Here is a 26,789-nt window from a genome sequence, read left to right as displayed (position 1 = left end):
ACAGTGTCAGCTGTGGAGCATGTGTGTGTGCATCGAATGAATTGCCTTGAGTCACCTGTAAAAAGACTATGATGTTTAAAATCAACAGAGTCCTCCAGCAGTATGTAAAACATCTTAAACGACTGGGCATCAGCATATACAAAAATATTTTTATTGAAAAACAACCCTTAATGACAAAATACATTCACAAAATATATTGCAAAATCGTGATCTCGATTGTACAAAGGCAATTTTGAAAATGTACTAATGCAATAGAGAGATATTGCACTCTTCATGATTGTTCAGAACACACTTGATTTTAAGGCAAAAGTTCACAATCCCCAGCTTTATGAAAAGAAAGCATTAGAAGACAATCATGCTGTTGATCAATTTTAGCTTTGCTCCACATTACATATGTCCCAAGGTTCATAATATTAAAATTTATGAATGACCAGAATTACCTTACTAATAAAACATCACCACCAGTCTAAAAGTGCGTATTTTAAATTCCAGCATTTGGATTTACATAAAAGATTAGCTCATTCCAAAACACAGTACTTGTGAAAAAGCATGCTTACATGTCTAACTCCGTTGTATGACCTGAAAACGTTTACAGCTCTAGGCACATATTGCATCGGGAATAATTTACTGCATTGTAACATAGAACTAAAGGCATGACACATTAAAAAAAAATGTTATCATGTTTTAGAAACCATCTATTACAAATGATTAATATGTGATGCGTTTTGATATACTGTACTGAATAATTAACAAGTGAATTCTTAAAAGTAAATTCCAGCATCATGAGGTCACAGTTATGTACATAAAATGACAGAAACTAATTCAGTGTCTCACTGATTAGCTGGCCTCTAGAAGAAAAGGAAATTGCACGTCTTTCTGTGTGTCCACGTGTAATATAAAGTGCTATTGTCAGAGTCATTGCTCTGTTTCTCTTGTAATCAATAACTTAACCTATAGGAAATAAATCTGGTGACACGGCGGCAAAAAGCAGGGATGCCTTTCTTTACGTGATGATGTGTCTTTCAGATATATGGTCCCTGGGTCTATGGATTGAGAAAGAACAGACATTTTTACATACAGCAGCCATCGCAAGAACCTCTGTATTTCTTTAAGTCTCCCTCCAGTGAAAAATATGTTTTCTTCTTCTTCTCATAGTTGAATTTTTGAGCTTCACTGAGGAGAATGATGTTTGTGCAGAGTCCAAGACCATTGGGTGAAATATAAATATAAACGTCCTCTGTATTCACTGAAAATGTGCAAACTTGTGAAATGAAAAATATTTGGATGTTCATATTTTAATGTGGTACTTATATTTCTTTTCTGCAAAATACATGTAAGACACACAGAGAATCTTTTTAATGTATAATACATGTGTGGTGGGGATCTTTAACAAGTCACCATCACAACATGTCGTGACTGAGTTAGTTGCGTTTTTCTGTGCAATTCAGGTGCTCCACTGAACATTTTGTGGTGTCACCACTCACATCCAAAGCTCAGCTCCAGAGTCTTTTATGTGCTTTGGTTTTCTGATGCTTCTATCATGGCTCTGAATCTTGAGTTTTCATCTGCCAGCAAGGCAGCAGGACTGTCAAACTCCAAAATCTATGAGAATGAGAAGGATAAAACAGTGATCAATACCAGCATATAAAATCAGAGGTCCTACTTGCTTATTCCACGAAGAGAGAACATAAATCGCATCGCAAAGGCATATTATTTTCTCTAAGGATATTGCAATCTAAGTTATTTCCCGTGGGCAGCATATGAAAAGTATTTGAATGTCATGGAAATATTGTCCTCAGACAGCCTCGATATGCCTTGATGTGTGCTGCAGGTGTCTGTAACTTTCTGTAACCAGTGCTAATTAAACACTACACTAAAAACTGCTTCGATTTCAGCTGTTGACATTCAAAATGCTGATGGTGCTGATGTGGCTCAAATAAAAACTTTTCTGGTAAGTTCATTTCAGGCTCACAAATGACACATAGCAAACTAAGCTACCAGTCCTCAAAGCTTGCTTTAATGCAATTTGTAACAAGTATTAGGCCATTTAGACGTACTTCATTAATCCTTCCTGAGGCGCTGACGGATAAATTCTAAAATCACAACATGAATCTTATCTATCTGGATTGTTCATGTTTCACTCACTAGTAGTATAGTATATCCTCAAATATATACAGTCACTGTCACAATCTGCTAATCATTTGTGTGCATTTGATGTTCTCTACTTGCACCAATTGTCAGCTTCAGCACAAAACAGTCGAAGTAAAATGTGCACTGGCTTATCCAATCCATCGCCTCAAAGGGACCAATTCCCACAGTGAATCAGGGGTGTATCAACCTGAGTTTCAAACACGGAGCCAAATCTCGCAATCAGTCATGTCGTCTTTATACGCACCTGGCCGTTGTCCAGGACCATGACCCTGCTGCAGCTCATCACTGTGTTGAGACGATGGGCGATGATGAGGGTGGTGCAGCTGCCAAATGCACAGCGAATGGTCTCCTGGATGAGACGATCTGTCTCAGTGTCGATGGCTGCTGTTGCCTCGTCCAAAATAAGAATCTAGTACAAAAAAAAAAAAAAAAATACGGCAACAGAAATAACACAAAACAATGAAGATAACTATAAACAACAAAACAGGAGATGTGAAATTCAAAATTATAGGACATTACAAACAGAAAAGCATCATATTACATACTCAATGATGCTCATGCCAAATTCATGTTTATGAGATGTGGTTCCCATGCATACCACTTGGTGGCAGTGTTATCCCATGCACAGAAACACTCCTGAGAGCCTCCTTTTAGCTGCTATCATGACCCTGCCAAACAAAGTTCCACATGTAAAGATGAACAAGCAGCATTACACAATCAGCACCTTGCTGTTGCGGAGCAGAGCCCTGGCAACACAGAGTAGCTGTCGTTCTCCCACTGAGAAGTTCTCTCCGTTCTCCGTCACCTCTGAGTGGATCGAATGAGGCAGCTGGCTGACCTGAGGAAGGTCATAAAGAGGTATGAGGACAAATGTCTGGGGCTCATTGTAGTCAAATGATGCATCATTTGGCATAGCCTCACAGTGTTTAGCAGTCTCGTCACTTACCATCTCTTTAATATGTGTCTTCTCGAGAGCTTCCCATATCTGGGAATCAGAGAATTGATCCCACGGGTCTAAATTGGTCCTATTGGACAATAAGACATAAATGTAACATTTATTGACTGGAGTAAACATAATGGCAAATCATATCAAGCTAGAGGTACAGGAAACTGCTGGCACTAGACTCCTGCCCCTCAGCTGACCAAAGTTAATTCTGTTGTGAGCCTGAGGCCGTCGGCATCCATAAAGCAACTGACTGCTACTCTTTGTAAAAGCCATGCTGATGTGTTACTTTTGAATCCGTCCTGCCTGTCAAATTCAGTGCATCTGTGCTTTCATTTTTTTTCCTGACCAGCACTATTTTTGTTTCTGTTACAACTTCCCTCTGATGTGGCTTTACAGTCACACTAATAGACACAGCCCAGGACAGCCCCCACACAACAAATACTATCTACTGTAAATCAAAAATCTTAAAAGATCCACTTTCAGGCAAATGGTGGGCTATGGCTACGTATATAAGCAGGATCACAGGCACAGATGTGCAATATGTTCAGCTGTTTAGATGTAAAAACACGTATTGCAGCTTTAAAAATGCAGCTTGACTGAAAGTACATCAGCAGAGAATGGCCAACTACATGAGAAGGAAACATTGTACTACATTATATGGACAAAAGTATTGGGTACTTTGGTTGTAAGTATGGCCTTAGTCCTCCCTCTTACACTGTATGGATTAAAGTTGTAGGACACCTGATCATTACACCGACAGGGACATTAATGACATCACATTCTAAACACACAGACAGTTTTGCACCTTGAACAGCTTCCACCCTTCTGGGAAGGCTTTCCACAAGATTTTGGAGTGTTTCTGTGGGACTTTTTGCCCATTCATGCAGTAGAGCATTTGTCAGATCACACACTGATGTTGGACCAAAAGGCCTGGATCACAATCTCTGTTCCAGTTCATCCCAAAGGTGTTGGATGGGGTTGAGGTAAGGGATCTGTGTGGGCCAGTAAAGTTTTTCCACACCAAACTCATCCAACTATGTCTTTACGGAGCTTTGCTTTGTGCACTGGGGCACAGTCATGCTGGAATAGACAAGGGCCAAACTGTTGCCACAAAGTTGTAAGCATAGCATTGTGTCCAAAATGTCTTGGTATGCTGAAGCCTCAAGATTTCCCTTCACTGGAAGTACGGGGCCCAGGCCAACCCCTGACTAACAGCCCCATCCCAAAACATTTGTCTATATAGTAGATGTAAAGACTTGTGACAGATGCCCAGTTTGACCACATTGTTGGACCACTAAGGAATTTTCCATTAGAGCAGCTGTTAAAGGGCACCTTAATGATTAACACATTCACATTCATTCCCAAAGCTCTGCTTTTTAAATTTTGTGAAGCCACAACAATGCAAAACTTGTTAATACACATATTTATCATTAAGATTACCTGACTGTCCCAATGAAGAGCACTGGCTCTTGAGGAATGATGGCTAACTTGCTTCGTAGGTCGTGCAAACCAATCTGTGCAATATTGATTCCGTCGATGATAATGGAGCCTCTAGACAGCTCCACAAGTCTGAACAGAGCTACACCCAGAGAGGACTTTCCTGCAAACACACAAAGAAAAGATACTGCATGAAGAAACGTGTGTGTACACGTTGGTAAGGAGATTTTAGCTGGGGGACACAAAGTGTCACTTGTACCTGATCCTGTGCGGCCCACAATGCCGATGGTCTCTTCAGGCAGGATGGTGAAGGACAGATCCTTAAGCACAAGCGGCAGATGATCGCGATAGCGCATTTCCACATCCTTGAAGGTGATCTTTCCGTGCTGAGGCCAGCAGGGGTCAGGAGCGGCTGCCTCAGGACTCTGTCGGGGTGCTTCACTCTCCAGACACTGAGATAAGGAACGGTTATGGTATTTAGTATTAATCTCTAAATCTCTGTGAAGGTGCAAGCCCCTAACCCACGTGTAGTGATTTTCACTTCATGAGCTTTTCTTTGCACTTGAGATAGAAAAGAAAAAAAATGAGTTGCTATTTGTTTCTTTGCAGTTTGATGCCCTGTCATGTCCTCTGGAGGGTGTAAAGACCTCACACTCCCTGTTGTGCTGTGTATCACACATATGCAGGATCATGCACACAACACAACACACACACACACGCCTGGACATGCCAACGGCCCAAATTCAAGTTGGGTCTAGATTTCATCTGATGGTGCTGTTCTCAACAGTGTCACAATGTGTCTGAGCACCAGATAATGTTCTCACCTTTATATAATGATTGATCCTCTCTACTGACGTAAACCGAGCTTCAGTCTCTGTGAGCAGCCGCACTGTAAACTGAAACAAGCCGGTCAGCTGTTGGGGAAAGGAAAGCAGAGATAATTGAAAGGTTAATGATAAACAGTTACTAAGAAAGGCGTGGTCTTTACAAATCTTGCTAAGCTTCAACAAATGAATGTTGTTTGGCCTGACAAAGCAGACAAGCAACTCCTTCAAATTCAACATGTTAAAACAAAAGTAAACCTTAAAGCCCTGACAGAAACAAAAGAGGCTTTACTTTGCTACATTTCTGATCCTGTCTGGATCTTCAGACTCCCATATATTTATATACAAACCTGCACTGCATATGATATTGCCAGCCCTGCATAGGCTGGAGGTATCTGATTGTGCATGAAGACAATAAGAAGTGCTGCAGCAGTGATAAGAGAGATGCTGATGAGGTCCAGGCGGACAGCCAGCCAACGCACAGCACAACTGAAGAGGTAGTTGGAGGCCTGGTTGGTGTCCAGTAACTCCTGATATCTAAAGAAAGAGAGAAAAACTCATTTCAGACAGAGCAAAAGCAAGTAGGCACAACTGAGGGGGAATTTTTCTGGTGTGAGGTTTGATATCTTTGCTAATAAGCCAAAGCTCAGGAGTAAACTGAAAAAAAAATACAGTGAGTGATAAGATGAAAGTTTAATTCCATCTCTGAAAGACCATTATGCTCACCTTTGGAGGAAATCTTGCCCTCTTCCATAGGCGTGGATTGTGGAGAGTCCCTGAAGACTGCTGGTGATGTGAGAGGTGAATGGTGATTGGCTGATGTTCTCCAGGCGCTTCAGTTCACGAATCAGAACCCTGGAAACAGAGAAAAATAATATTTTATGTTTAACTTCCTATTGCAGGAATTCAATTTAGATTAGCGATATTAATAATATCAGTACTTGATTGTAAATATGTAATTATTATAAATGACTAATACAGATGTTTGCAGGATGTCAATATCCTTTGGACTTCTGGCTGCTTTTCTACTGTCTGTAACTCAGAGATGAGATTTTGTCCAATCATTACTAAATAATTACATTTGTTTCTCACACTGGTTCATATTTTGATGAGTGATTGAAAGTTAATCTCTCTTAAATTATCTATTTTTTTTCCCACATTTGAATATAAAATGAATGCAAAAGTTTATTCTGACTTGCCACCCTAAGTGGCTGTGAAAAGCCTACTTTGGCAAGTGTGCTGCACTGCAGAACAGGAAAGCCTCCACTCAGGTTTGCATCATTTCAATGTAAATGGTAGGGTATTATGTGCAAATAGGCCCCAGCATGTGAGGAGAAAATCTTTCAAATAAATTACACTAAACTGGAAAACATCATGAAGAACACTTTACTCCTACAGTGAGCCACTGTAAGTACAAACGAGACCTAAACCAAAGGAGACAAAACCATTGTGAAGGTTATTTTTTCCCGTTTACGCGTGCCACATTTCAGTCAAATTGATATTGCTGCCATCAACCACTTATTCACTTGGCATCTTTCATTGATCTTGAAAAGAGCACAGACATCACATCTGAATACAAAAACACCACTGAAGAGTGAAGGAATGGAAAATGCACCAGCTAATGCAGTCACGTGGCAGACAAGTAATGATGACACAGGGGACAGAGAAGGATGTGGTCCACGACTCAACACCAGTTTTCATCACGCAGCTCTGGTCATTTCCCACTACCTGATGCATGTGTAATATTATGAGCACCGTTGCACACAGAAGGCCAAACAGCTGGCAGCCAGAGAGATACAAGAGTTACCGTCTTCGCAGCATTGTGAGTAAGAGAGGTTTATTGACAAAGGAGAAGTGTCGCTCTACTTTTAGGCACCAAGACAGAATGGATGGCGCTTGTGAATTACAAGTCTCCGATGAATCATTTGGTTTTCTCATAAAAGCCCAGAAAGGAGAGAGAAAGAACATGACACTGCCTCGCTTCGAGCCTGTGATCCAGACAAACATGTTTATGCCTGAGGCAGTTTCATTTCAGAGTTCAATAAAGGCTGCTTTGGAGTTGGGTAATTTCAGTGAGAGATCCTGTTACATATAACACCTATACATATCTTCGGATGTCGTGACTTTGTAAGAAAGTGTATTTGAATCTTGTAAAGCGTAACCAGGGGTGATCGCTCGCTTTCTTCCCCTTGGATCTTGTCTGCTTAAATACCCCCATCAAAATTCAACATTTATTCCACTTAACTTTCCTACAAATCAGCGTCTCTGAAAAGATAAATGAAGATATTTTGTGATTAAAGTGATCCCTCAAGAGAAAAACTGGTATAAGATGTGATTGAAGCAATTAAGTATTCCAGTTTATGCGGGGACAAGATACAAAGTGATTCATATCCACAGAAGGGGTGGAGAAGTGGTGTGTGATTTGTGAGCAAAGAGACAGCTCAGCTGTGAACGGAAATCAATTAGTGTCATTAAATTTCCCCCCAAACTCTTTGCCTGACAACTACATTTTCAAATGAAAATTATTATGTATGGCATTTCATATTTGTTATTACTTAATATGATGTGAAGCTACAAATCACATGAACTGTTGATAAAGACGGCGGGAACTTCACATATTCTGTTCTTGTACTTTCTGACTTTACACCAGTACAACAATAACACAGAGTCATGTTCTTCTTTATCTCAGATAAAGGAAATAACAAGACACCGTGGTTATTTCCCAAGATACCAGCGTGCTGTTCCCCTCAGTACAGTCACCTTTATTGCACAATTGCTACAAAACCGTAAGGAATAACTAAAACACTGTCATCAGATCATCCAGGATAGCCATGCAGCAGCAGTACAGAAACTGTTGAAAATTCAGGCAACAACCAGTAACACTCACTATCAGATAACGATAATCACTGAAACTTTGACTGTTTGCCCTCTTGTTGCATTTCACTGATTAGAATAAGTTTGCATCACCTAACACATAATCATTATGGGCTGTGCTGCCACATGTACTTCTGGCAGTGTAGCACATGCTCTGCTTTTATAATACGAAGCCAATCACATCCATGCGACTTGTTTGGTTTAACCTTTAATCAAATGTCTCCCCTTTAGTGCGAGAAACAGAATCAGAATTCCTTTATTTATCCCCAAAGGGAAATTCTTTAAAAGAGAGAGAATCATTAAAAACTAATGAAAGAGTATAATCGCCCACTTTTACCCACAGCTATGAAAATAAAAAAAATAAAAAATACTGTAGACTACCTGCCCCAAACCAAACACACAGAAAAAGTTAGGAACGAACTGATCAAGGAAGCAACTTAAAACCAAAAGTGTAGATAGTGTGTAGCGTAGGTATTTCTCCCACGAACTGATGGAAGATTAACCTTAGCAAAATGTTGACAGATTGTGGCTAAGCATGAATGTGGCAGCAGTAAAGCAATCAACAGAGCTGCTTGTATCACTCATTCATCTGTGCAATAAAGCACTGAGCATTTAAAACAAGTAAAACCAAACATGAGACAGGTTAGCAATGAAAACGCAATCATTCCTCTAACCTCCAAACAGTCTTTTGGAATATTCTTGCATGACCACATTGTTGTGTGACTATTCCATTATTATTGATGCATGCCGCAAAAAGGGGAAGTCACGTTGAAACTTTACATCACATGTTGGTTCTTCAAAGCGAGGCCATATCCTCTTTTGCTCCCTTACCTACTGTTACATGCAAATGTGTGAAAAATATCTCTCCGTGTCTGCTGGCATGTTAGCTCTATTAACTCGATGAGCTGACGTGAATCTCACAACTTATCTGGATGTTTTTCTGTCCCTCTGTGGCCAAAAAAAAATCAGCCAGTGCAGATACATGTATTAATCACTTGTTACCAGTAACACTGCTTAGTTTGCTGGCAGGGAGATAAAGTGTGATGTCCAAACAATCTGCTTGAATCTCAGGCTCAATGCCAAGAACAATAATAACAAAAGAAATGACGAGAGTCTGACCTGGAGATACGGTTGATGATCCAGAGGAAGGCTCCCAGCGGCAGGATGGAGATCAGGAACCAGGGGAAGACAATGCTGACCATACCCAAGCAAAACAGCACCAGGGTCAGGTTCTGCAGCAGCATTTCAGCTTGCATGGTGAGACGCACATCAACTTTGGAGAAGAGACATATTATACATCAGACACACTGTGGTGTTGGATCTATCTCTCTCTACATGCAAGCCTTCTCTTTGTGACCCCCTAAGTGTATTTTTGTTTTTTTTTCCACAGAAGAGTGCACGAAGCGCAGAGTCAAAAATATTATGCTTAGAAACAAAACCTGCCATCCAAAAAAAGCAAACCACAAATCAGCATGTCAAGCAAAGACACCAGTGAAGTGGATAACAGAAAGCCACTCCCTCCGGCAAAAACCTCCATGTGAAATCACACAGTGTCTTGGCACTACACCTTGTCAACCAGGGTGACTTCACTGACTGAGAGCTCTCTTGAGGGAAAGGTTCCCAGTCAAGACAAATCAAGCCTCACCCTCATCCATGTCTCTGGAGAAGCGGGTCAGGATGCGACCCAGAGGTGTTGTATCAAAAAAGCGCATGGGGCTGAGGAGGAGCCGGCGAAACAGCTTGTCGTGGAGCGTGGAGGCAGCCTTCACTGTGCACTGTCAACACAAACAACAGCTGTGATTCGACATGAGACCTGACACATGTAAACAAACTACTTTAAGAAACATATGGAAAGAATCACGTCTTGGATAAATAGACAGTTGGAAGGCAATCGCCTGTCAACGTGCTGAGTCTCAAACACAAAAACTCACAACGGACAAATAAAGCAGCGCTTAAATGTTGCCTGCAGAGTAACAAAATGCTACCTCACCATATGTTATGCATGTGCACAGTGGTGAGTAGATATTTTTCCTCACACAAAGCAAGCTGTCAAATCTTCATTTATAATGAGTTCTGGGAAGCTGACACAAAGGTCATGACCTAATGAGCGAGAGACGTTTCACCAACTGGACAGAAATTACATGTGGCAGCAGAGAACAAATTAATTCTATTAATGGAATATTTAACTGTCCCAGAGATCTCACCACAGCTCGGGGTAAAAAAAAAGATTAGCTGTCTTTGAAAAATTAGCAATTTCAAGTGGCACACATTAACGTGGGGACCTAACCTCTGCAATGCAGTGTCAGGATGGGTTAGCTTGAAAAAGAGGATGCACACCCGAAGGGGCATTGGCATGCACGCACGAACATCCTTTCTCGCTGTCGCTTTGTCTCGTACACATGCACGCACACACACACACACACACACACACACACCCACACTTGTTATAAAGCTGTGAGACATGATGGTGGTTAGATATATGGATTTGGCCTGCAGGAATTTTTTCAGCACTGCAGCCATGAAAGCATGAACAAATGACAATATAGACAATTAGGGAGGAGCACTACTTAACTATACACGAGTCATATATTCTTCACAATCCTTTTAAACACCAAACACTGTTTTTTGAAGTTCATCAGTGATTGGGTGGACAGAACATGAAACAGACAGGAGTCTCTGAGGGAAACAGTGGGGGAGGCTTACCTTCACAAACATCAGCCCTCTTGTGGTCTTCAGCAACAAAGCAGCTCCCATTGATATGACGTAAACAGTTGAATAATACCGAATGTGAGGGTTGAGTCTCATGCTGTTGCTCGCCATTGTTTCATTCAAGATTAATGATGTGTTCTGAGGGCAGACGGAGCAACAAATTACAAAGACTGAAAAAAAAAAAATCCAATTTTTCCCCATATAGGATTTTTGCCTCTAATGAAACTGAGAAAAGCACATAAAAAGCACATGGAAATTAGTCAGTTCAATGATGTTTACTATTCCAAGCACACTTTTCAATAGCAACCACCGCCAGCTTTGCCACACATCTGTGTCTGCACTGCTCGAGCTTGTTTTTAATTAAGTTTGCTGTGGTGCTGTTACTTTTTTAATCATGCACATCCAGATTAATTCTCAGTCGGCTTCCACAGCTTCCTGAAGAACAGTAGTTATTATTCTTTTGGGAGCCGAAATACACACTGAAAAGGGTCGTGTCCAAACTCACCCCACTGCCCTGCCTGATCCAGTGGCTAAGCCACCAGTTGCTGAAGGCAATGCTGCCTGTGGTGGAGAGGAAGAGGATGATGTTGAAGATGAAGACTACTGGACCCCCTGCTGCTTTGATGTAGGCACCATAAACAGACCACTGGACTGCACCAGACCCCTTCTCTTCAGCTTTCATCAGTTGCTCTACATAAATGATGCAGGAGAGAAGTCACTTGTGAAATATTCTCAAAGAAAATAAGCACTTAGCATTCCTTCTACATGTGGAGCATGAAAAGTGGCAGGGCCTCTCACCTCCTTTCTTGCTTTCCATCTTTGGTCTGACCTTGGCAACATCAACAGCACTGTCAGCCTTTTGTGCACCACCTGCCCTCCGCTGTTTGTTTCTTAAATTCTCTTTGACCAGATCCTAAGAGACACAAAGGAAAGGAGAGAAAGCGAGTTTTCAAACATGCCACCACCACAAATCACGGCAGCCGCAACAACAACACCCTGCAAGTCATTTAAACAGAGATATCGGTGACAGGGTCTTTAGCGGCGCACCAGTAAATCAATGCACATGTTAATAATGAAAGGACATGTATGCATTAACATTTCCAAGCTATTGGGCTTGCCTTTCTTATGAATGGCTTATGAATTATTCAGCTTGTAATATTCACTGTTATTGTGTAGAAGGGGCAGAGATGGCCTAGTTCCCTATGTGCCCCAGGCCTTACCTCCTGTTGCATACTGTTGAATAGGGTGGCATAGTCACGTTCTTTACCCATTAACTGGGCATGGGTGCCAGACTCTGCAATCTGCCCATCCTTCATCAGAATGACATGGTCACACTCGGACAGGTACTAAAAGATAAAAAAAACAATATCTGATTTCAGGGATGTAGTGTTGCAGACGCTTTGCGGACAGTTATAACTTAAAATATATGCTTGTGATGACATAATCCCCGCCATAATCCTACTTGCCGTAGCTTGCTATGTCGCTAAAATCGCTGCCCCATTCAGCTCTGGCAAATCAGTCTTTGCTGGCTGACACAAAAAGCTACCGGTGTACCAACGCAGGAAAGTCTCCACATACTCAAGATCCAAAAACTCCGACATAATGCAAGATTGTGAAATCGTTTACCAAAGGCTTGGAGGTTCATTTATATGTAAAAGTCCTGCACTGCAGGTTTAAACTTTAATTAGCAAACTGACTGATTTTAGAGCTACTCCTGTCAGGTCATTAAAGAAGAAAAAACAACTGAGAAAGACAAAAAGGGACAGAGTATTTCCACAGCGCTGAAACTAAATATACATCAGTTATTTTGTATAGTTTGGGGAAAAAGTCATTACAAATTTACATGTGGACCCCTTACCTGCAGCTGGTGGGTTACAAAGAGCACCGTCTTGCCTTTGGCAACACCCCTGATGGCTTTATGGAAGACATGGGAACCCACACAAGCATCGACAGCGCTAAGAGGGTCATCCAGGAGAAGTATGGGTCGTTCGCTGTAGAGGGCACGTGCCAGGCTCACTCTCTGGCGCTGCCCTCCACTCAGGTTGGCACCTCTCTCTCCAATCTAGTAAGTAAGAAGCATAAAAAAATTCTTCTCTTGTTGTGGTTGCACTGAATTCCAAACAGTTGCTTTATAGCTATAAAGTACAACTGCTGCACATGTCTTTTTGAGACTGACCAAGAGGAAAGAAACCTATTTTCTTTAATTAGAAAATATTACTGAGAAACAGAGTTCCAAAGATACCTCAGTCATGTCTCCATATGGGAGCTCTGCAAGGTCTGGGAGGAGACAGCAGGCTTCCAGGACAGAATTATATCTAATGAGTAAATGATGAGGAAAATTAAATCAAATTAGGGGTAAATCTTACATTTCATTTATTTATTTTCTTTTTTGCAACATAATTCAAAAGTAACCGATCTTACTTGTCTTGGTCATACTCAGCTCCAAACAGGATGTTCTCTTTCAGTGAGTCATTGAGGATCCAAGCTTGTTGTGACACATAAGCGAAGCCACCACTGGCAGCTACGTTACCTTCTAACAGGGTCATCTGCAACACAGAAACACTTGAAACATATCTTTTCAAACTGCAGGGTGTTTCGTGCCATTGTGTGTGAATAAGAGGTTCAAATAGACTTAAGTTACTCTTGTTGCTGTTATTCATGTCTTTGCTGTCAGAGGAGAAAAAAAAAACAAAACCTGAACATCAGGCTGAATCTCACCTGTCCCAGCAGAGCAGAAAGAAGAGAACTCTTTCCACTGCCAACACCACCACAGATTCCAACCAGTGAACCCTAGAAAGCGACAGAAGCGGGCAAAGTTTTGTCCAACTCTTGAAATAAACAGCCCTTAATCCACTTAATGCGTGTATTTGCATAGTTACCCTCTTAATGCGGAGGTCAATGCGGTGCAGGGTCTTGTGCAGCGGAGGTCGTATGCTTTGCGTGGAGGAGATGGTGCTTTGCGGACTCTCCTGTTCCATGTTTGTGAGGAGACTTTGTGCGTTGGGAGCTTCCTTGCTTCCTTTACAATCCTCAGTGGAAATATACAAGCTGAGCTTCTCCCTGCGCAGGACGCGCTTCATACCTCCTCGCTTCTTGGGAGGCAGGTTAGATTTTGCAGCAGGAGAGCGCGCCTTTTCCCAAGCCAGTGTGGCATCCTGAAATTCAACTGCATTGCTGGGATCCTCTGTTTTGACCAGAACAACCTCTCTGTCGTCCATCATGAAGAGCCTCTGTGGAGACAAAAACAATGGCTTACTTTATTTTGTGACGACCAACTAAACTAAAAAGGGTTTCCTTAACTTATGGCTGTGCTGAGTCCTGAGATAAGGCTCTGGTGCCGATACAATATTCAGCCTTATTTTTTTTAAGCACTGCTATGGTGTGAAAACACAGTATGCCTCAAGCCTTTTGATGCATCTTTGGCAGAAACGCTTGCTTACTTAACCCTAAATTGTTCTGTGAAACCATCTCTCACTAACATGCGACTTTTGCAATGGAATACAGAATGTTGGAAATGTCATTATGTGGCTTTTGATTGGCTCCAGGCATGGTAAAACCTGCTTTCCCACTGACACACTGTATCTACAATCTCCAAGTCTTCTTTAGTCTGTAGAAAGTGTGAATATATTTTTAGTTAGTAAGTTGAGATGTGCTTTAACAATGACTCAAACTGGGCATGTCTGTCACTTTTGTGCTGGAAAAGGAAGGCAATTTATATGGCTCTGTGATGAGTGTCAGGCACAGACCTGTCTATACTTCTCACCTGAAATCTTTTGACTGCGACAGCACCCTCGGACAGTGATCTCACAGCCAGTGGTGTGACTTTGAGGGCAAAGGTCATGGAGTTGAAAACTGCGACCACGGTGAAAGCCTGAGGTGGGATGTGTAAAGAAGAAGACTTTTTTTGCTAATGTTCATCATGGCGACAGACTTGTCACATCAACTTTGATTTGTCACATCAACTTTGATTTGTCACATCAACTTTGGCTAATGTATCAATAGTGGAGAAATGACACGGAATAAGGAAGTTAGATGCAACAAAATCTTGGAAATATAATGTTAACAGATGAATCCATATTGGAAATACGCAGTGGCTACAGGTTCCTATATTTAATTACCTCGGCTGCAGTGAGGTCATAGCCCAAAGCCATATGTAGGGTGAAAGTGCATACGCTTGCAATCACCACGACGATAGGAGCCACACCAACTGTGAGGCTCTGGACGACCCCAGCTCTCTCCAGTATCCCCCTCTCTTCTGATCGCACCTCTGTTGAGGAGATAAGAGATTGAGAGATGACAAAAAGGCAAAGATGGGCAGAAAGGGAGAGAGCATGAAGTAAACCTTGAGTGACTCCCAGAGGGTTCTCCAGTGAACATTCAATCAACAATACAATAAGAGTCCCCTACCAACATGCAGTGAGAGGACAGAAATAGACCGAAGAGGGAGGACAAGAGCCCCACATCCATACATGGTATGAAAGGGGCTTCAAAACCTACTGAACCTTTGATAACTGTCCAAGTGTTGACCTCCCCCACTTCTCCATGTTTGTATCTCCCAAAAGCACATGCTAGCTCCTTTGTTCACTTGGTTCATTGGGTGCAAACACTGGAACAAAAAGCTTGTGTATCTTTAATTCAGCCACAGCAGCACTATGTGTGAAACAAAAGAACTCCCTCCTCCTGGTATATGTTATTCTCCATGGATTTCCTTGGATGTTATGTGTGTTTCTGTATGGATTACAAAGCAAAAGTCACATGCCCTGGGCAAAAAGTAAATTGGTCATAAATTTAAGAACAATAGTAATTGAAGGGAATGACACTATAGCTCTTCAGATTGGATGGCCATTAAGTTGAATGCCAATTAATTATGATTATAATAGGTAATCAAAGGACAGTGAGCGAGAGCTCCACCCGGCTAATTTGGAGTATGATTAAAAGGGGAAAATGATCCTTATCCACAACTTACAGCAAGGGTCTCATGAGTAAAGGCATTGCTAATTCATGGATAACTAGAGCAGCCTTGACAGGCATTCAAAGTATCATAAGGCCTCAGACACCCAGTAAATTAACCTTGAAGCCCAGGGATTCGAACTGTCCTTGATTATAGAGGATGGCACAGGAATAACTTAAACAGAGCAAGCTTATGAAAATGGATTTAGGTTTCAGGGTTATCTTGCCAGTTCATTCAGAGGATAAGTCTAATTTGTGGTGATAAACTGGCCAATTAGTTACTAATTTATAACAGTGACGGGTATTCAAATGAGGTGACCCTTTATTCTGAGCGAGTTGGGAATAGAAAAGGCGCTACATGACATGAAGTTTGCATCTCTCGAAAATGGCCGAGTCCTGGCCACAAACATGAATTAAGCAGTGCATTATATTGTAAAACCGCTGAGTCATTTGGGAACATGACAGTCACTCACTGTGAATATTTTGTGCGAAGGCATCTTCCCAACAATACATCTTGATGAACTTTATGCAGCCCAAGATCTCGTTCATCAGCCTCACGCGCCGGTCAGTCACCACCACACACTTCTTGCGGAAATACGCCGTCAGTTTCGATGCAAGCATCTGCCAAGATAGGAACAGAGGAAGTGATGACAAGAGAAATAAGTGGCAGGGGAGGAAATGAAAGCAGACACAATCACATTAGCCGTGCTGCAGGGCTGTCTGGGGGACCAGAGTGATAAATGCCTTTCACATTGATACCAGGGTATCCAGCTGTCAGGCACCGGCTTAGACTGAGTGTAATTTGAAAATAACAGCCACAAAGCTGACGGGAGATTGATAGCCAAAGAGTTATGATGCTTTTAAAAAAGTGCTGGCTGTAGTTTTTGACAGCCTGAGTTAACGTAAAGAATCTAAAGTGATGAGTACTCGTGTCTTCGACTAACCAAATTTTAAAAAGTTATTGCACAGAAAATAATGAGTCAACAATAAAGCAACAACTGCGCTCATTAGTTTGGTGAAACTTTAAGAAGCCGGTGTAATGAAATTGCTTGTTGCTGCTCTAACGAAAGTGACCATGACTCATTCATTACGTATACATTATAACGAAACTACATTCTGTTGCCGACAGCAGCAATACGCTGGATTAGAAACACTGACAGTTGTCTGCCTTTGTGTCTGTGCTGTGTTATTAATCTATTCTAATAGTGTAAATGTATCAGGCATTTCATCTAAGTCTTTTTAACAAGAGTGCCGAGCGAACGCCTCATAACTTGAAGTGAAAAAGCTTTTTATCCTGATGATTCACTATTAAAGATGTTTAGCCGAAGCCATACCATGGTAGGGTAGAAGAGGATGAAAACAGCCGACCCCAGCAGAGCTGTGGGACCAAGGAAGTATGCAGTGTAGGAAAGACCCAGCATTCCCACAAGGGGCCCACCAGCCAGCAGGCAGCCCACTGACACCGCTTCACTCAGCCGCTGGCCGTCATTGGTGCAGATGTTGATCAACTAGGTAGAGAGACAGTGATTTACAAATTATGTTAAAAAAATTACAATAAATTGAACATTTTCAAAGTAAAACACACTGAAATTTCACCACAAAGACCTGAAGAACAATTTTACAAATATAGTTGTCTTTATTCCCACATTTACTTGTTGGACAATGATTCCTCTTAAGCTGTGTAATGACTTATCTTAGACAGTCTCCCCTCCCTCAGGCTATGGGATTTGCTGAGATCTAAGCTGAAATGGTGTAAGAGCCGAAATGAAATCCATCTCAATCATCTACATGTGGTGCCCTGCAGCTAGGGGTGATTTGGTTAATTTGGAGATGATTCCCCTACAGGGCTTTATCACCTACCTCGCCTGGACTGATGTCTTTAGTGCTGCGTAGACGGAGGATCTTGTTGAAGGCGAAAGTAAGAGCTGCCCCACGGAGGCGTGCTGCAGTGCGGTAGTTGACGGCCCACATGAGCGCCAGAGACCAGGAGCGCATCAGCTCCATGAGGAAGATCCCGGCTACCAGGGACAGGCCGTACAGCATGTACGTCCCAGAGGACTGGGCATATTCCAGCAGGGCTCGAATCAGGAGAGCCTGGGGACGAACAGGCAGAAAGTGAACAGCGGAAAAGGTGGCGAAGCAAACGGCAGAGAAATAGCAACAGAAAAGAGCAGAAAACATGGACAAGATAAAATAAGACAGGAGAGACAGGAATAAAAGAGCAACAAGATGGGAGAGGGTTTGAAGGCACAGAAAGACACAAGCAAGGCAGGCACCATACGGAAAAAGAAAAAATGGGATGGGAAGAAAATCAAAGGGAATATTTTCAATCAACAGATAAGAGATCATAAGAGATGAAATGAGAAACTGGAAAGAATAGTTACACAGACAGGCCATCAATTTAAAGCCCTGACAAGGATGACATGAGAAAACCCCATTTTGTGATGAGTCAGATGTGTTAAAAATATTGTGGAGATGATAAACTGCAGACATACAGCACAGCTTTGTTTAAGTGTATGAAATAAATCAGTGAGGAATGTGAGACACATGCGTGATTGTGTAAGAACTAAATCTAGCTAATGCTATTAGTTGCGGGTAGCAGCAAGCACATAGTGCACACATAACATCATGTCAAAATAAACGGCTTAGAGCGTGAGAAACAATGGAACCAACACATCAACATCACAAACTGGGAATTCCAAACATAACTGCCCTTTAGTTTCAGGAGTTTATTTAAAAGTTCTCATGATGAATGGAGGGAAATCTAAAACCAAAAGTGTGGCAGATAAATAGGAACACATCTCGAGACCAAAGTGTGACTGGGCACTAACCAGCTAATCTGTGGTATTAATATGGGTTTCACTATAAGGTTTTATAATCTCCCAGCATGATTTCATTTCAATTTCCAAACCAGTGTGTAACAGGATAAAGCGATTTTCAAAAAATACACCCGGACTTGAGACAATAAGCCAGCGACCGCGCTGAAAGGCATATTAGCCGAATCGGTAGAACATGATGGGAAAGGAGGATTTGGACGGTACTCACGGGCCCAACAAAGCCTGCCACCATTGTGAGGAGGAGGGAAAAGATGGCCACCAGCATACGGGTTTGGCAGAACCTCAAGAAGACTCTTGTCAGGGATGCCCCCTCTCGCCCACATTTTTTCAGCTCATCGTGCCATAAAGATTCGAGCCTGGAATTGATGATGAGCTACGTGAACACACATCTCAACCAAGCATCACTATATTGTTGAATTATATTGAACAGAATGTGCTGAATGATCAGTGAAAACAATTATTAACACTCAAAAAAGTGCTATTACAGAACCACAAAAGTTTTTTTAAGTATTATTGAAAGGCAAAAACTTTTTTTTTTAATTAAATTGATTAAAAACTGTTGAATGTAGAGCCAGAGGCAGACAAGAAAAAGGTAGCTTGGCAGATAATAGTCTAAAGGTGACCTACAATATACAATCATGAATAATGCATGACATAATTAGACTGAGAAATGTCCAAATATGTTAAAGAAGTGCTGATGTACTTTTATTGCTATATAATGCCCCTTGAACAGGGCAAAATATCTTGTTGGCCAACTGCATCATTGCTAATGACTCTATAAAGCAACAGGAGAGCAGCTGCAGAAAGTAATTTATGTCCTAATGACTTTATTAAAAACGTATCAGACAGACAGAAAATTAAACCAACTAGACTCTCACACAGACTGATAATTGCTACTTCAAGTCAAATGGTGTTGAATCTAAGAAATTACAATTAATTGGAGCCCAATAACTACACTAAGCACAGCTTGAATCACTCGGAATTAAGCTTTTATGTGAGCAATGCACATAACAGCAAGAAACACTGAACAATGTACTGAGAGAACAGCAAAAAACAAAGAATTCTTCATTAACATCAACAACATAATGACAAATATGAGGGGTTTGACAGTGTCAATTCTAAATTGAAAATTGATGGAAATGAGCATTTGATTTCTATCATCAAAATCAAAAGCAGGTTTGGCATTTCTCTGTGTACTTTTTTCTTTCCACACTCACCTACTTGTGTGCATCTGGCGTGAGTCTGAAGAAAAACAAAAACTTGTGTGCTGCCTACACTATATGGACAAAAGTATTTATATATATAAGTACCTGACCATTTCACCAACAGGGACCAAAAGGCCCGGCTCACAATCGCCGATACAGTTCATCTCAAAGGTGTTGGATGGGGTTGAGGTCAGGGCTCTGTGTGGGCCAGTCAAGTTCTTCCACACCAAACTCATCCAACCATGTCTTTGCTTTGTGCACTGGGACACAGTCATGTGGGAATAGAAAAGGGCCTTCACCAAACCAAAGAGTTGGAAGCATAGCATTGTGTCCAAAATATCTTGGAATTGGTATGCTGAAGCATTAAGATTTCCCTTCAATGGAAGTAAAGGGTCGAGCCCAACCCCTGAAAAACAGCCCCAACCCAATACTTTTGTCTATATAGTGTATCATTTGGTAGAAGAATCAAAATTGCAAGTGACAACAGTCTGGGCATGAAACAAATGAGCAAACAAATGAGGTATTGTTCTTTAAAAATCTAGACTCAATCACCTAACAACACCATAGGCTGCAGTGCCGAAAAAAGGTTAAATCATACATTTAATAATACGATGAACTTCAAATCGTCGTCGAATCATGGCACTTCTAGCATAATATTAACACACTATCCATCCACTGTCAGGTGCGTTTATAGTTTTCATCATCATAGTTAACATCATGTTCAATCTACAGTAACAGCTCTTTGAGTGTGTGCTTTGCCACACACATAAATGGAAGTGTGAGCACCAGGCTTACAGCGTGGGATCCAGAGGAGGAAACATTTGCTTTAAACATGGCTGAAATGTTCCAAACAGCCATCACCTCAGTTTGCCAGATGGCAGTGAAGTTCATGCTTCGAGGGGGTGTTGGCTAGGACATTGCATTCAAGGTTCGCACCTCACTGAGCACTAACAAGTGTCAACTCTCCCAGGGTGCTTCTCCCATTGCCTCTGTTGCCATCATCTTTGCTTAGCATTGGGATTGCATAACTGTTCCCGCTCTGTCAACACAAAATAAAGACCTCCCATCTCCAGCGACTCTGCAGAGCTCATGCACACTAACACCCACCCAGACTTTGTGCTCCTTTGCTGCTTCCCTTCTAAGTGCTCTTCAACACACCCAAAGAAGCAGCAGCACTGAACCAGCAGACCCTGAGCCAGAGCCTTTTAACAGAACGGGTCATTAACAACCCACACAGCTGTCACCAGAATTGCCTCAAATAGTTGCCAAGTCAAGGTGAAATGACTCGCCAGCATGTGAGCAAAGGGAAATGTACTGGTTTTCTTCTCAGCAAGTGTTAAAAACTAAATGCCCCCTGGTAATAACCTTATTGTAAGTCTTCATGGTTCATTCATGGAATTAGAGCATCAGTAACAGGCATTTCTCTAGCTATGGCTTGGCAGGCAAACAGTGACTCTAATCTCATAGCCTGCTCCACGCTGGCTCCAGTCAATGACAGCTAATGAATGTGACAGGGAGACACAGTGCATCGCAGGTAGAGGAGTTAATGACATAACCACCCAAGTCAGCCTCTGACTCTCACTCTAATCTCTAATCCCTGCTATTCTTAGCAGCCTCGCATCCCAACACAATGTTCCTGTGTTGGTAAAGAAGGACTGGATGTTCATCAGTGAAGTCTCACCGCACAGGCAGACGTCAAACAGCACAAACATACCAAATCCTATACAGCTGTTTACATGGCAGGGAATTATACAGTATACAGACAAAAGTAAAGGGATGGTGCAATTTTTCAGGGACAAGACATTTTGGACAATGCTGTGCTTACAACTTTTTGGCAACAGTTTGTTGAAGGCCCTTTTCTATTCCAGCATGACTGTGTCCCAGTGCACAAAGCAAAGTCCATGAAGACATGGTTGGACGAGTTTGGTGTGGAAGAACTTGACTGATCCACATAGAGCCCTGACCTCAACCCCATCAAACACCTTTGGGATGAACTGTAACGGAGATTGTGAGCCAGGACTTTTTGGTCCGACATCAGTGCCCGACAAACAAATGCTCTGCTGCATGAATGGGCCAAATTTCCCACAGAAACACTCCAAAATCTTGTGGAAAGCCTTGCCAGAAGAGTGGAAGCTGTTATAGCTACAAAGCTGTCTATGTGTTTAGAATGCAATGCCATTAAAGGCCTGTTGTGTAATAGTAGGTTGTCCCAATACTTTTGTTCATATAGTGTATGTTTATTCTGAGAATTAAACTTTAGACTTGCACCTGTCTTTCGCTTACCACCTATTGATTGTTTGACAAGTTTTATCACATGCGTCTGCTCACAAAGGCAGGGAAAGAAAAGAACCTTGTCAATATTTGTTCAGAAAAGAAAAACAATCCCAGTGTGAAATAAATCACCTGAGTACCTCCCCGTTCAACAAAGCCCTGTGGGAACTTGAAACAAAAACCATAACTTTTTCATCTAAATAGATCTTTCTTTTCTTTCTTTTCAACGTATATTTTATAGAAGTTACCATGGTTGCCCTGTTGGTGTGCTACGCTACACATGTGATTTGTACATGACTTTGGATACACAAGCAATACTTGTATGCAGAATCAAGTCACTTGTGGATTTTGGTTCTAAACTGAATCTGCTAACAATACAAATTATGCACCAATATAAGCAGATTACACTTTGAAAGAGACTTTTTGTTGGCATATAATGTTAAAGTGGGTGATTTCTTTTTTTCCAAAGAATGAAATAAAAAATAAATGACAGAAAGCCTTTCAGTTTTGGTTTGAAATTAGCTTCTCTTTGTGTGTCTGCTTGCATTTAATTGGTTGTTGAGTTCAGCCATGTTCTCTGGCTCCTTCCTAACCGTGACAAAACAGGCAAGGCTCCACGGTAATATTATATGTATTTTAATGTATTGTTCATGTTGCTGTGCCTGTCACACACAGCTGTAAGTTACACCAACACTCCCTCACAGAAGCACACATTACTCCTGTTTGGCATAACCTGACCTTTAGACAAACTCTTTTCATGTCACAAATGCAGTTTTCTGGGAATATTGTGTTTCAGCATCTAATAGTTTTCAGAACCCTACAGGTGTCATGGATTGAAGTGTCTGTTTGGTTAGTGTGTTTCCTGTAATCCTTGTGTTCTTTGTTTTGTTCTTTGTTGTGTGTTGTGTTTCTCTGTGCATCTGTGTTCCCCGTGTTTGCTGCCAACCTTACATTCCCTGTGTTCCCTACGTTCCCTGTGTTCCCTGCGTTCCCTACGTTCCCCTCGTTCCCTGTGTTCCCTGTGTTCCCTACGTTCCCTACCTTCCCAACAGTCCCTGTGTTCCCTGCATTCCCTACGTTCCCCACATTCCCTGTGTTCCCTGCGTTCCCTACGTTCCCCACATTCCCTGTGTTCCCTACGTTCCCTACGTTCCCTACATTCCCTGTGTTCCCTACGTTCCCTGTGTTCCCTGCGTTCCCTACGTTCCCCTCGTTCCCTGTGTTCCCTACGTTCCCTACCTTCCCAACAGTCCCTGTGTTCCCTGCATTCCCTACGTTCCCCACATTCCCTGTGTTCCCTGCGTTCCCTACGTTCCCCACATTCCCTGTGTTCCCTACGTTCCCTACATTCCCTGTGTTCCCTACGTTCCCTGTGTTCCCTGCGTTCCCTACGTTCCCCTCGTTCCCTGTGTTCCCTACGTTCCCTACCTTCCCCACATTCCCTGTGTTCCCTGCGTTCCCTATGTTCCCCACATTCCCTGTGTTCCCTGCGTTCCCCACGTTCCCTGTGTTTCCTCCGTCTCCTCTCTTATGGTTGCTTATGGTTTCTGGTACCTTCCGTATTTGGATTATTTCTTGATTTGAACCTTTTGACCTGGACTTCCAGGCGTCCTTTGATCGTTTCTGTCCCTTTCTGAAGTAGGTTTAAGTTTCCTCTGTTCACCTTATTCTTAACCTTAGTCTGTGCCTGCACTGTGGGTCCTCCTTTTTGTAACATTATAAGAGCAGGTTACTTTCATGAGACAAACCTCTGCAGTGCTGCAGACACCTCACCTTTGGCAGTTGATTTCAGAGGCCTCATGGCAGGACAGTCCCCACACATCATCCACAGACAAGCTGGACGCCTTGTAGGCCTTCAGTGCCAGTGGGGAGAGCCAGTGCAGAGTCATGAAGGAGAAGAGGCCAGCATTATCAACTGGGTGCTGGTGCCTGGAACGGGAAGGAAGATGTGAAATGAGATGTCTGCAAGTGGCGGCATGCACAGAGGTGCTATGATGGGCGAGGCCTCGCAGGCCACCGAGAGACAAGGGGCGCCTTTGCTTTCCAGAGTTGATGAAAGGTGAATCACACCCGCACTGTTTGAACAGTAATTTGCATGCTCTTCACAGAAATCTGAGAGAGCAGCAGAAAAAAAAAAAAAAAAAAGTTCAGGGGCAGTTTATCAGTCGGCTTATGTTCAAACACAGTGCTGTCTGTTGCTGGGGGATAAGTTCCCACCCCTTATCATGGCCTCCTTCTACTGCCTAACAGTCAGCACGTCACGCAGCAAACACAACAAACGTCTGTCAGCGTGTGAGCCTGAAACTGTCTCTGTGTATTTATGTCCGTCTTTATCTGGCTGGCTGTCACATAGTTGCCACATGAACTTAAACACAATTTTGTTTACTTGTGAGTTATCCTGAAGGGCTTCAACAGCTGCAGGCTATGCCGGTAGCGGCCTCGTCTCTTTGGCCCCTTCGCCGCTGATGCCGATGCCTCTGCCTCTGCCTCTGCCTCCTCTTCCTCGAGCTCTGGAAGCGGCGGCAGAGAGGAGAGTGGCAGGCCCTCCACCCGCCCGGCAGCTTCTAGGGCATCAGAAAACATGGCAGACCGTCTGAGGAGAGAGCAGAAAAACTACATTAACCACATACAATACATTTCAGGCTAAAAATTTGTAATTTTAGATATTAACACATTGTTTCCTGGTAATGTACATGCGGACAAAAACCTCTTAATCCCCCAAAATGTGTAGTTTTTGGAAACTGAAACAACTGATTAAATCAATCATGGAATCTCTAAAAACTACAACTAATAATTATTTCGCTGATGATTAATCTGCTGTTTATCGTCAGAAAATAATAATAACAGACCCACCACCATTTCCAAAGGGCTCAAGGCGATGTTTTCCAATTGTTTGATTTGTTCCACTTAGAATCCAGAACCCAAAGTCATTGATTTTACTGATACATAAGAGAAGCTGGAACCAGTGGATTTTTGACCATTTTACATGAATGATTTAAATGATTATTCTATCAGGAAAGTCGCTGCAGATCAATTCTCATTCAACAGACTGCTTATTTAAGCGCTGCTGGAAACATCTCCAGTTGTCTGTTGGACAGGTATGATATAGGAGATCCTACAGAGTGTTTTTCCTGGTTGTTTTTCTTCAAACCAAACCAAACAAACCCAAACAAAACAAAAAAACACTTCCAAGCTGACAGTTTAGCTAAGTTTTCAGTGGGAGAAGAAAGAACAAAACACACCGTGTTCATCTCACCCAGAGAGCTATTGGAGAGGAACTGCTTTTTGCTGAATCACCCTCTGAGACGCAGATAGACTTGAGAAATCACCTTGTTCAGGGGTCACGGCCCCTCTCTGGCATAAAGTGCTTATCTATTTAAAGACGACCTGCCAGCAGGCCCCAGGAGCTCTGGAGCAGACATCTGAGCTGCCAGTATGTCCGTACGCTGTCACTGATCCCTTCTATGGCAAAGCTCCGTGACAAGGTCAGCCAGACTCTGAGCGGGGTGCAGCCTGACTGTCCACACAATAACACTGGCAATAACCAAATTCAGTACAAATGACAAACAGAGTCACACGACGCAAACTGATGCACTATAAGTTCAGCTGTGAAATACAGGAGAGCGCGTGGTGGGAACCGAATGCTGGGCTTGAGAGAACGCATGAAAAGAGGTTTTGTGTTTTCCTTGTGCAGCCTTCAGTGCCGTGATCATGTGAACTTTGTCGTATGGCTGTGAACTTTGCAGAGCTTGCTTTACAGGACTCATGGAGTCTTAAACCGACCTGCTCGGTCGGGTTTGAATTTGTTCAACAAGTCTGCACAAACAACAGCTCACGTTGCTCATATAGACATTATGTGGCGCCTATATTTCTAGCGGACCTTGTCACGTATCAGTGTTTGCAAAACGATGAAAAGATGATCAAGCGCTGCCTCTGAAGACGGGCCAGTATGGAACAGAGGACTGAACATGAGACATTCAAGCGTTTTGGAAATCCAGACGCTTGCATGATCACCACTTTTGTAACAAATCCAACCTTTACCCATAGCATTGTAGTCAGAAATATATATATATATATATGTGTGTGTGTGTGTTGTCTACTAAGTTTACCCAATCAATATCACGTTATCAATTTGTGTTATCATCATGACATTAGTGGTGCTGCGGTCTGTGAGAAACATATAGGTCTGACTCACATTCCAGCCGGCCTGGCTCGGGTCACCTCAGCAGCAGCACAGATCTCAGAGCTTGTGTTTATGAGCAGGAAGTGCAGATGAACATGTTGTCTCCTTTCCTAACTTCTGTCATTTAACTTCTTCTCCACGGCAACGCAGACGGACGCATCTTCTCCGGCGGCGTCCCGGGCCTCAGATGAAAACACAGGGAAGTTGACGGCTCACTTGTGGACCGTACGTGCGCCTTCCTCCCGGCAGTGTCGCCGGTCTCCTGTTACGGGCACAAGGAGAGGAACTCCCTTTATCACCCTGACGTCACAGCCGCTCCACCCAGCGGCTGACAGCGCTGCCAGACGGTCGCTGTAGCAACGGAGCAACAACGAGGAAGTGCACGTAGGGGCTGAGCGAGCC

General features: G+C 42.5%; 1 protein-coding gene across 2 annotated transcripts; it reads right to left on the bottom strand.

The window, feature by feature from the left end:
• Window positions 1-127: 127 nt before the first annotated feature.
• wu:fb13g09 (ATP-binding cassette sub-family C member 5) lies at window positions 128-26,789 on the bottom strand. 2 transcript variants are annotated; one of them, XM_046406486.1, is made up of 30 exons: window positions 26,400-26,789; window positions 24,591-24,797; window positions 23,978-24,133; window positions 18,937-19,084; window positions 17,752-17,985; window positions 17,226-17,399; window positions 16,365-16,512; window positions 15,060-15,208; window positions 14,705-14,812; window positions 13,821-14,171; window positions 13,660-13,731; window positions 13,363-13,487; window positions 13,184-13,256; window positions 12,800-13,003; window positions 12,162-12,287; window positions 11,740-11,854; window positions 11,447-11,631; window positions 10,936-11,079; window positions 9,878-10,007; window positions 9,352-9,505; window positions 6,085-6,213; window positions 5,709-5,895; window positions 5,359-5,448; window positions 4,794-4,986; window positions 4,538-4,697; window positions 3,098-3,176; window positions 2,876-2,989; window positions 2,396-2,560; window positions 1,485-1,602; window positions 128-1,043 (listed from the first exon to the last, which is right to left on the bottom strand). In XM_046406486.1, exons 2-29 carry the CDS (start codon window positions 24,785-24,787, stop codon window positions 1,510-1,512), a joined length of 4,203 nt encoding a protein of 1,400 aa, XP_046262442.1. In that variant the 5' UTR covers window positions 24,788-24,797; window positions 26,400-26,789; the 3' UTR covers window positions 128-1,043; window positions 1,485-1,509. The 2 variants fall into 2 exon arrangements, with proteins under 2 accessions (XP_046262442.1, XP_046262443.1); XM_046406487.1 differs by lacking the exons at window positions 18,937-19,084; window positions 24,591-24,797; window positions 26,400-26,789 and having other exon boundaries at window positions 128-1,602; window positions 23,978-24,104.

Source organism: Scatophagus argus, chromosome 12, assembly GCF_020382885.2.
Source record: "Scatophagus argus isolate fScaArg1 chromosome 12, fScaArg1.pri, whole genome shotgun sequence".
Lineage (NCBI taxonomy): Eukaryota > Metazoa > Chordata > Actinopteri > Scatophagidae > Scatophagus > Scatophagus argus.
The sequence above is the reverse complement of the archived record's forward strand: the minus strand, read 5'-3'. Positions and strand labels throughout refer to the sequence as shown.

What these genes read in the sequence shown, in the direction of transcription:
- wu:fb13g09 (XM_046406486.1), bottom strand. Translation starts at nt 24,787, where the DNA reads ATGTTTTCTGATGCCCTAGAAGCTGCCGGGCGGGTGGAGGGCCTGCCA. An exon ending in TTGACCTCCGCATTAAGAGG is followed by an intron (nt 13,732 to 13,820) that starts GTAACTATGCAA and finishes GTCGCTTTCTAG; the next exon opens with GGTTCACTGGTTGGAATCTG. An exon ending in TTTCTGCTCTGCTGGGACAG is followed by an intron (nt 13,488 to 13,659) that starts GTGAGATTCAGC and finishes TCTGTGTTGCAG; the next exon opens with ATGACCCTGTTAGAAGGTAA.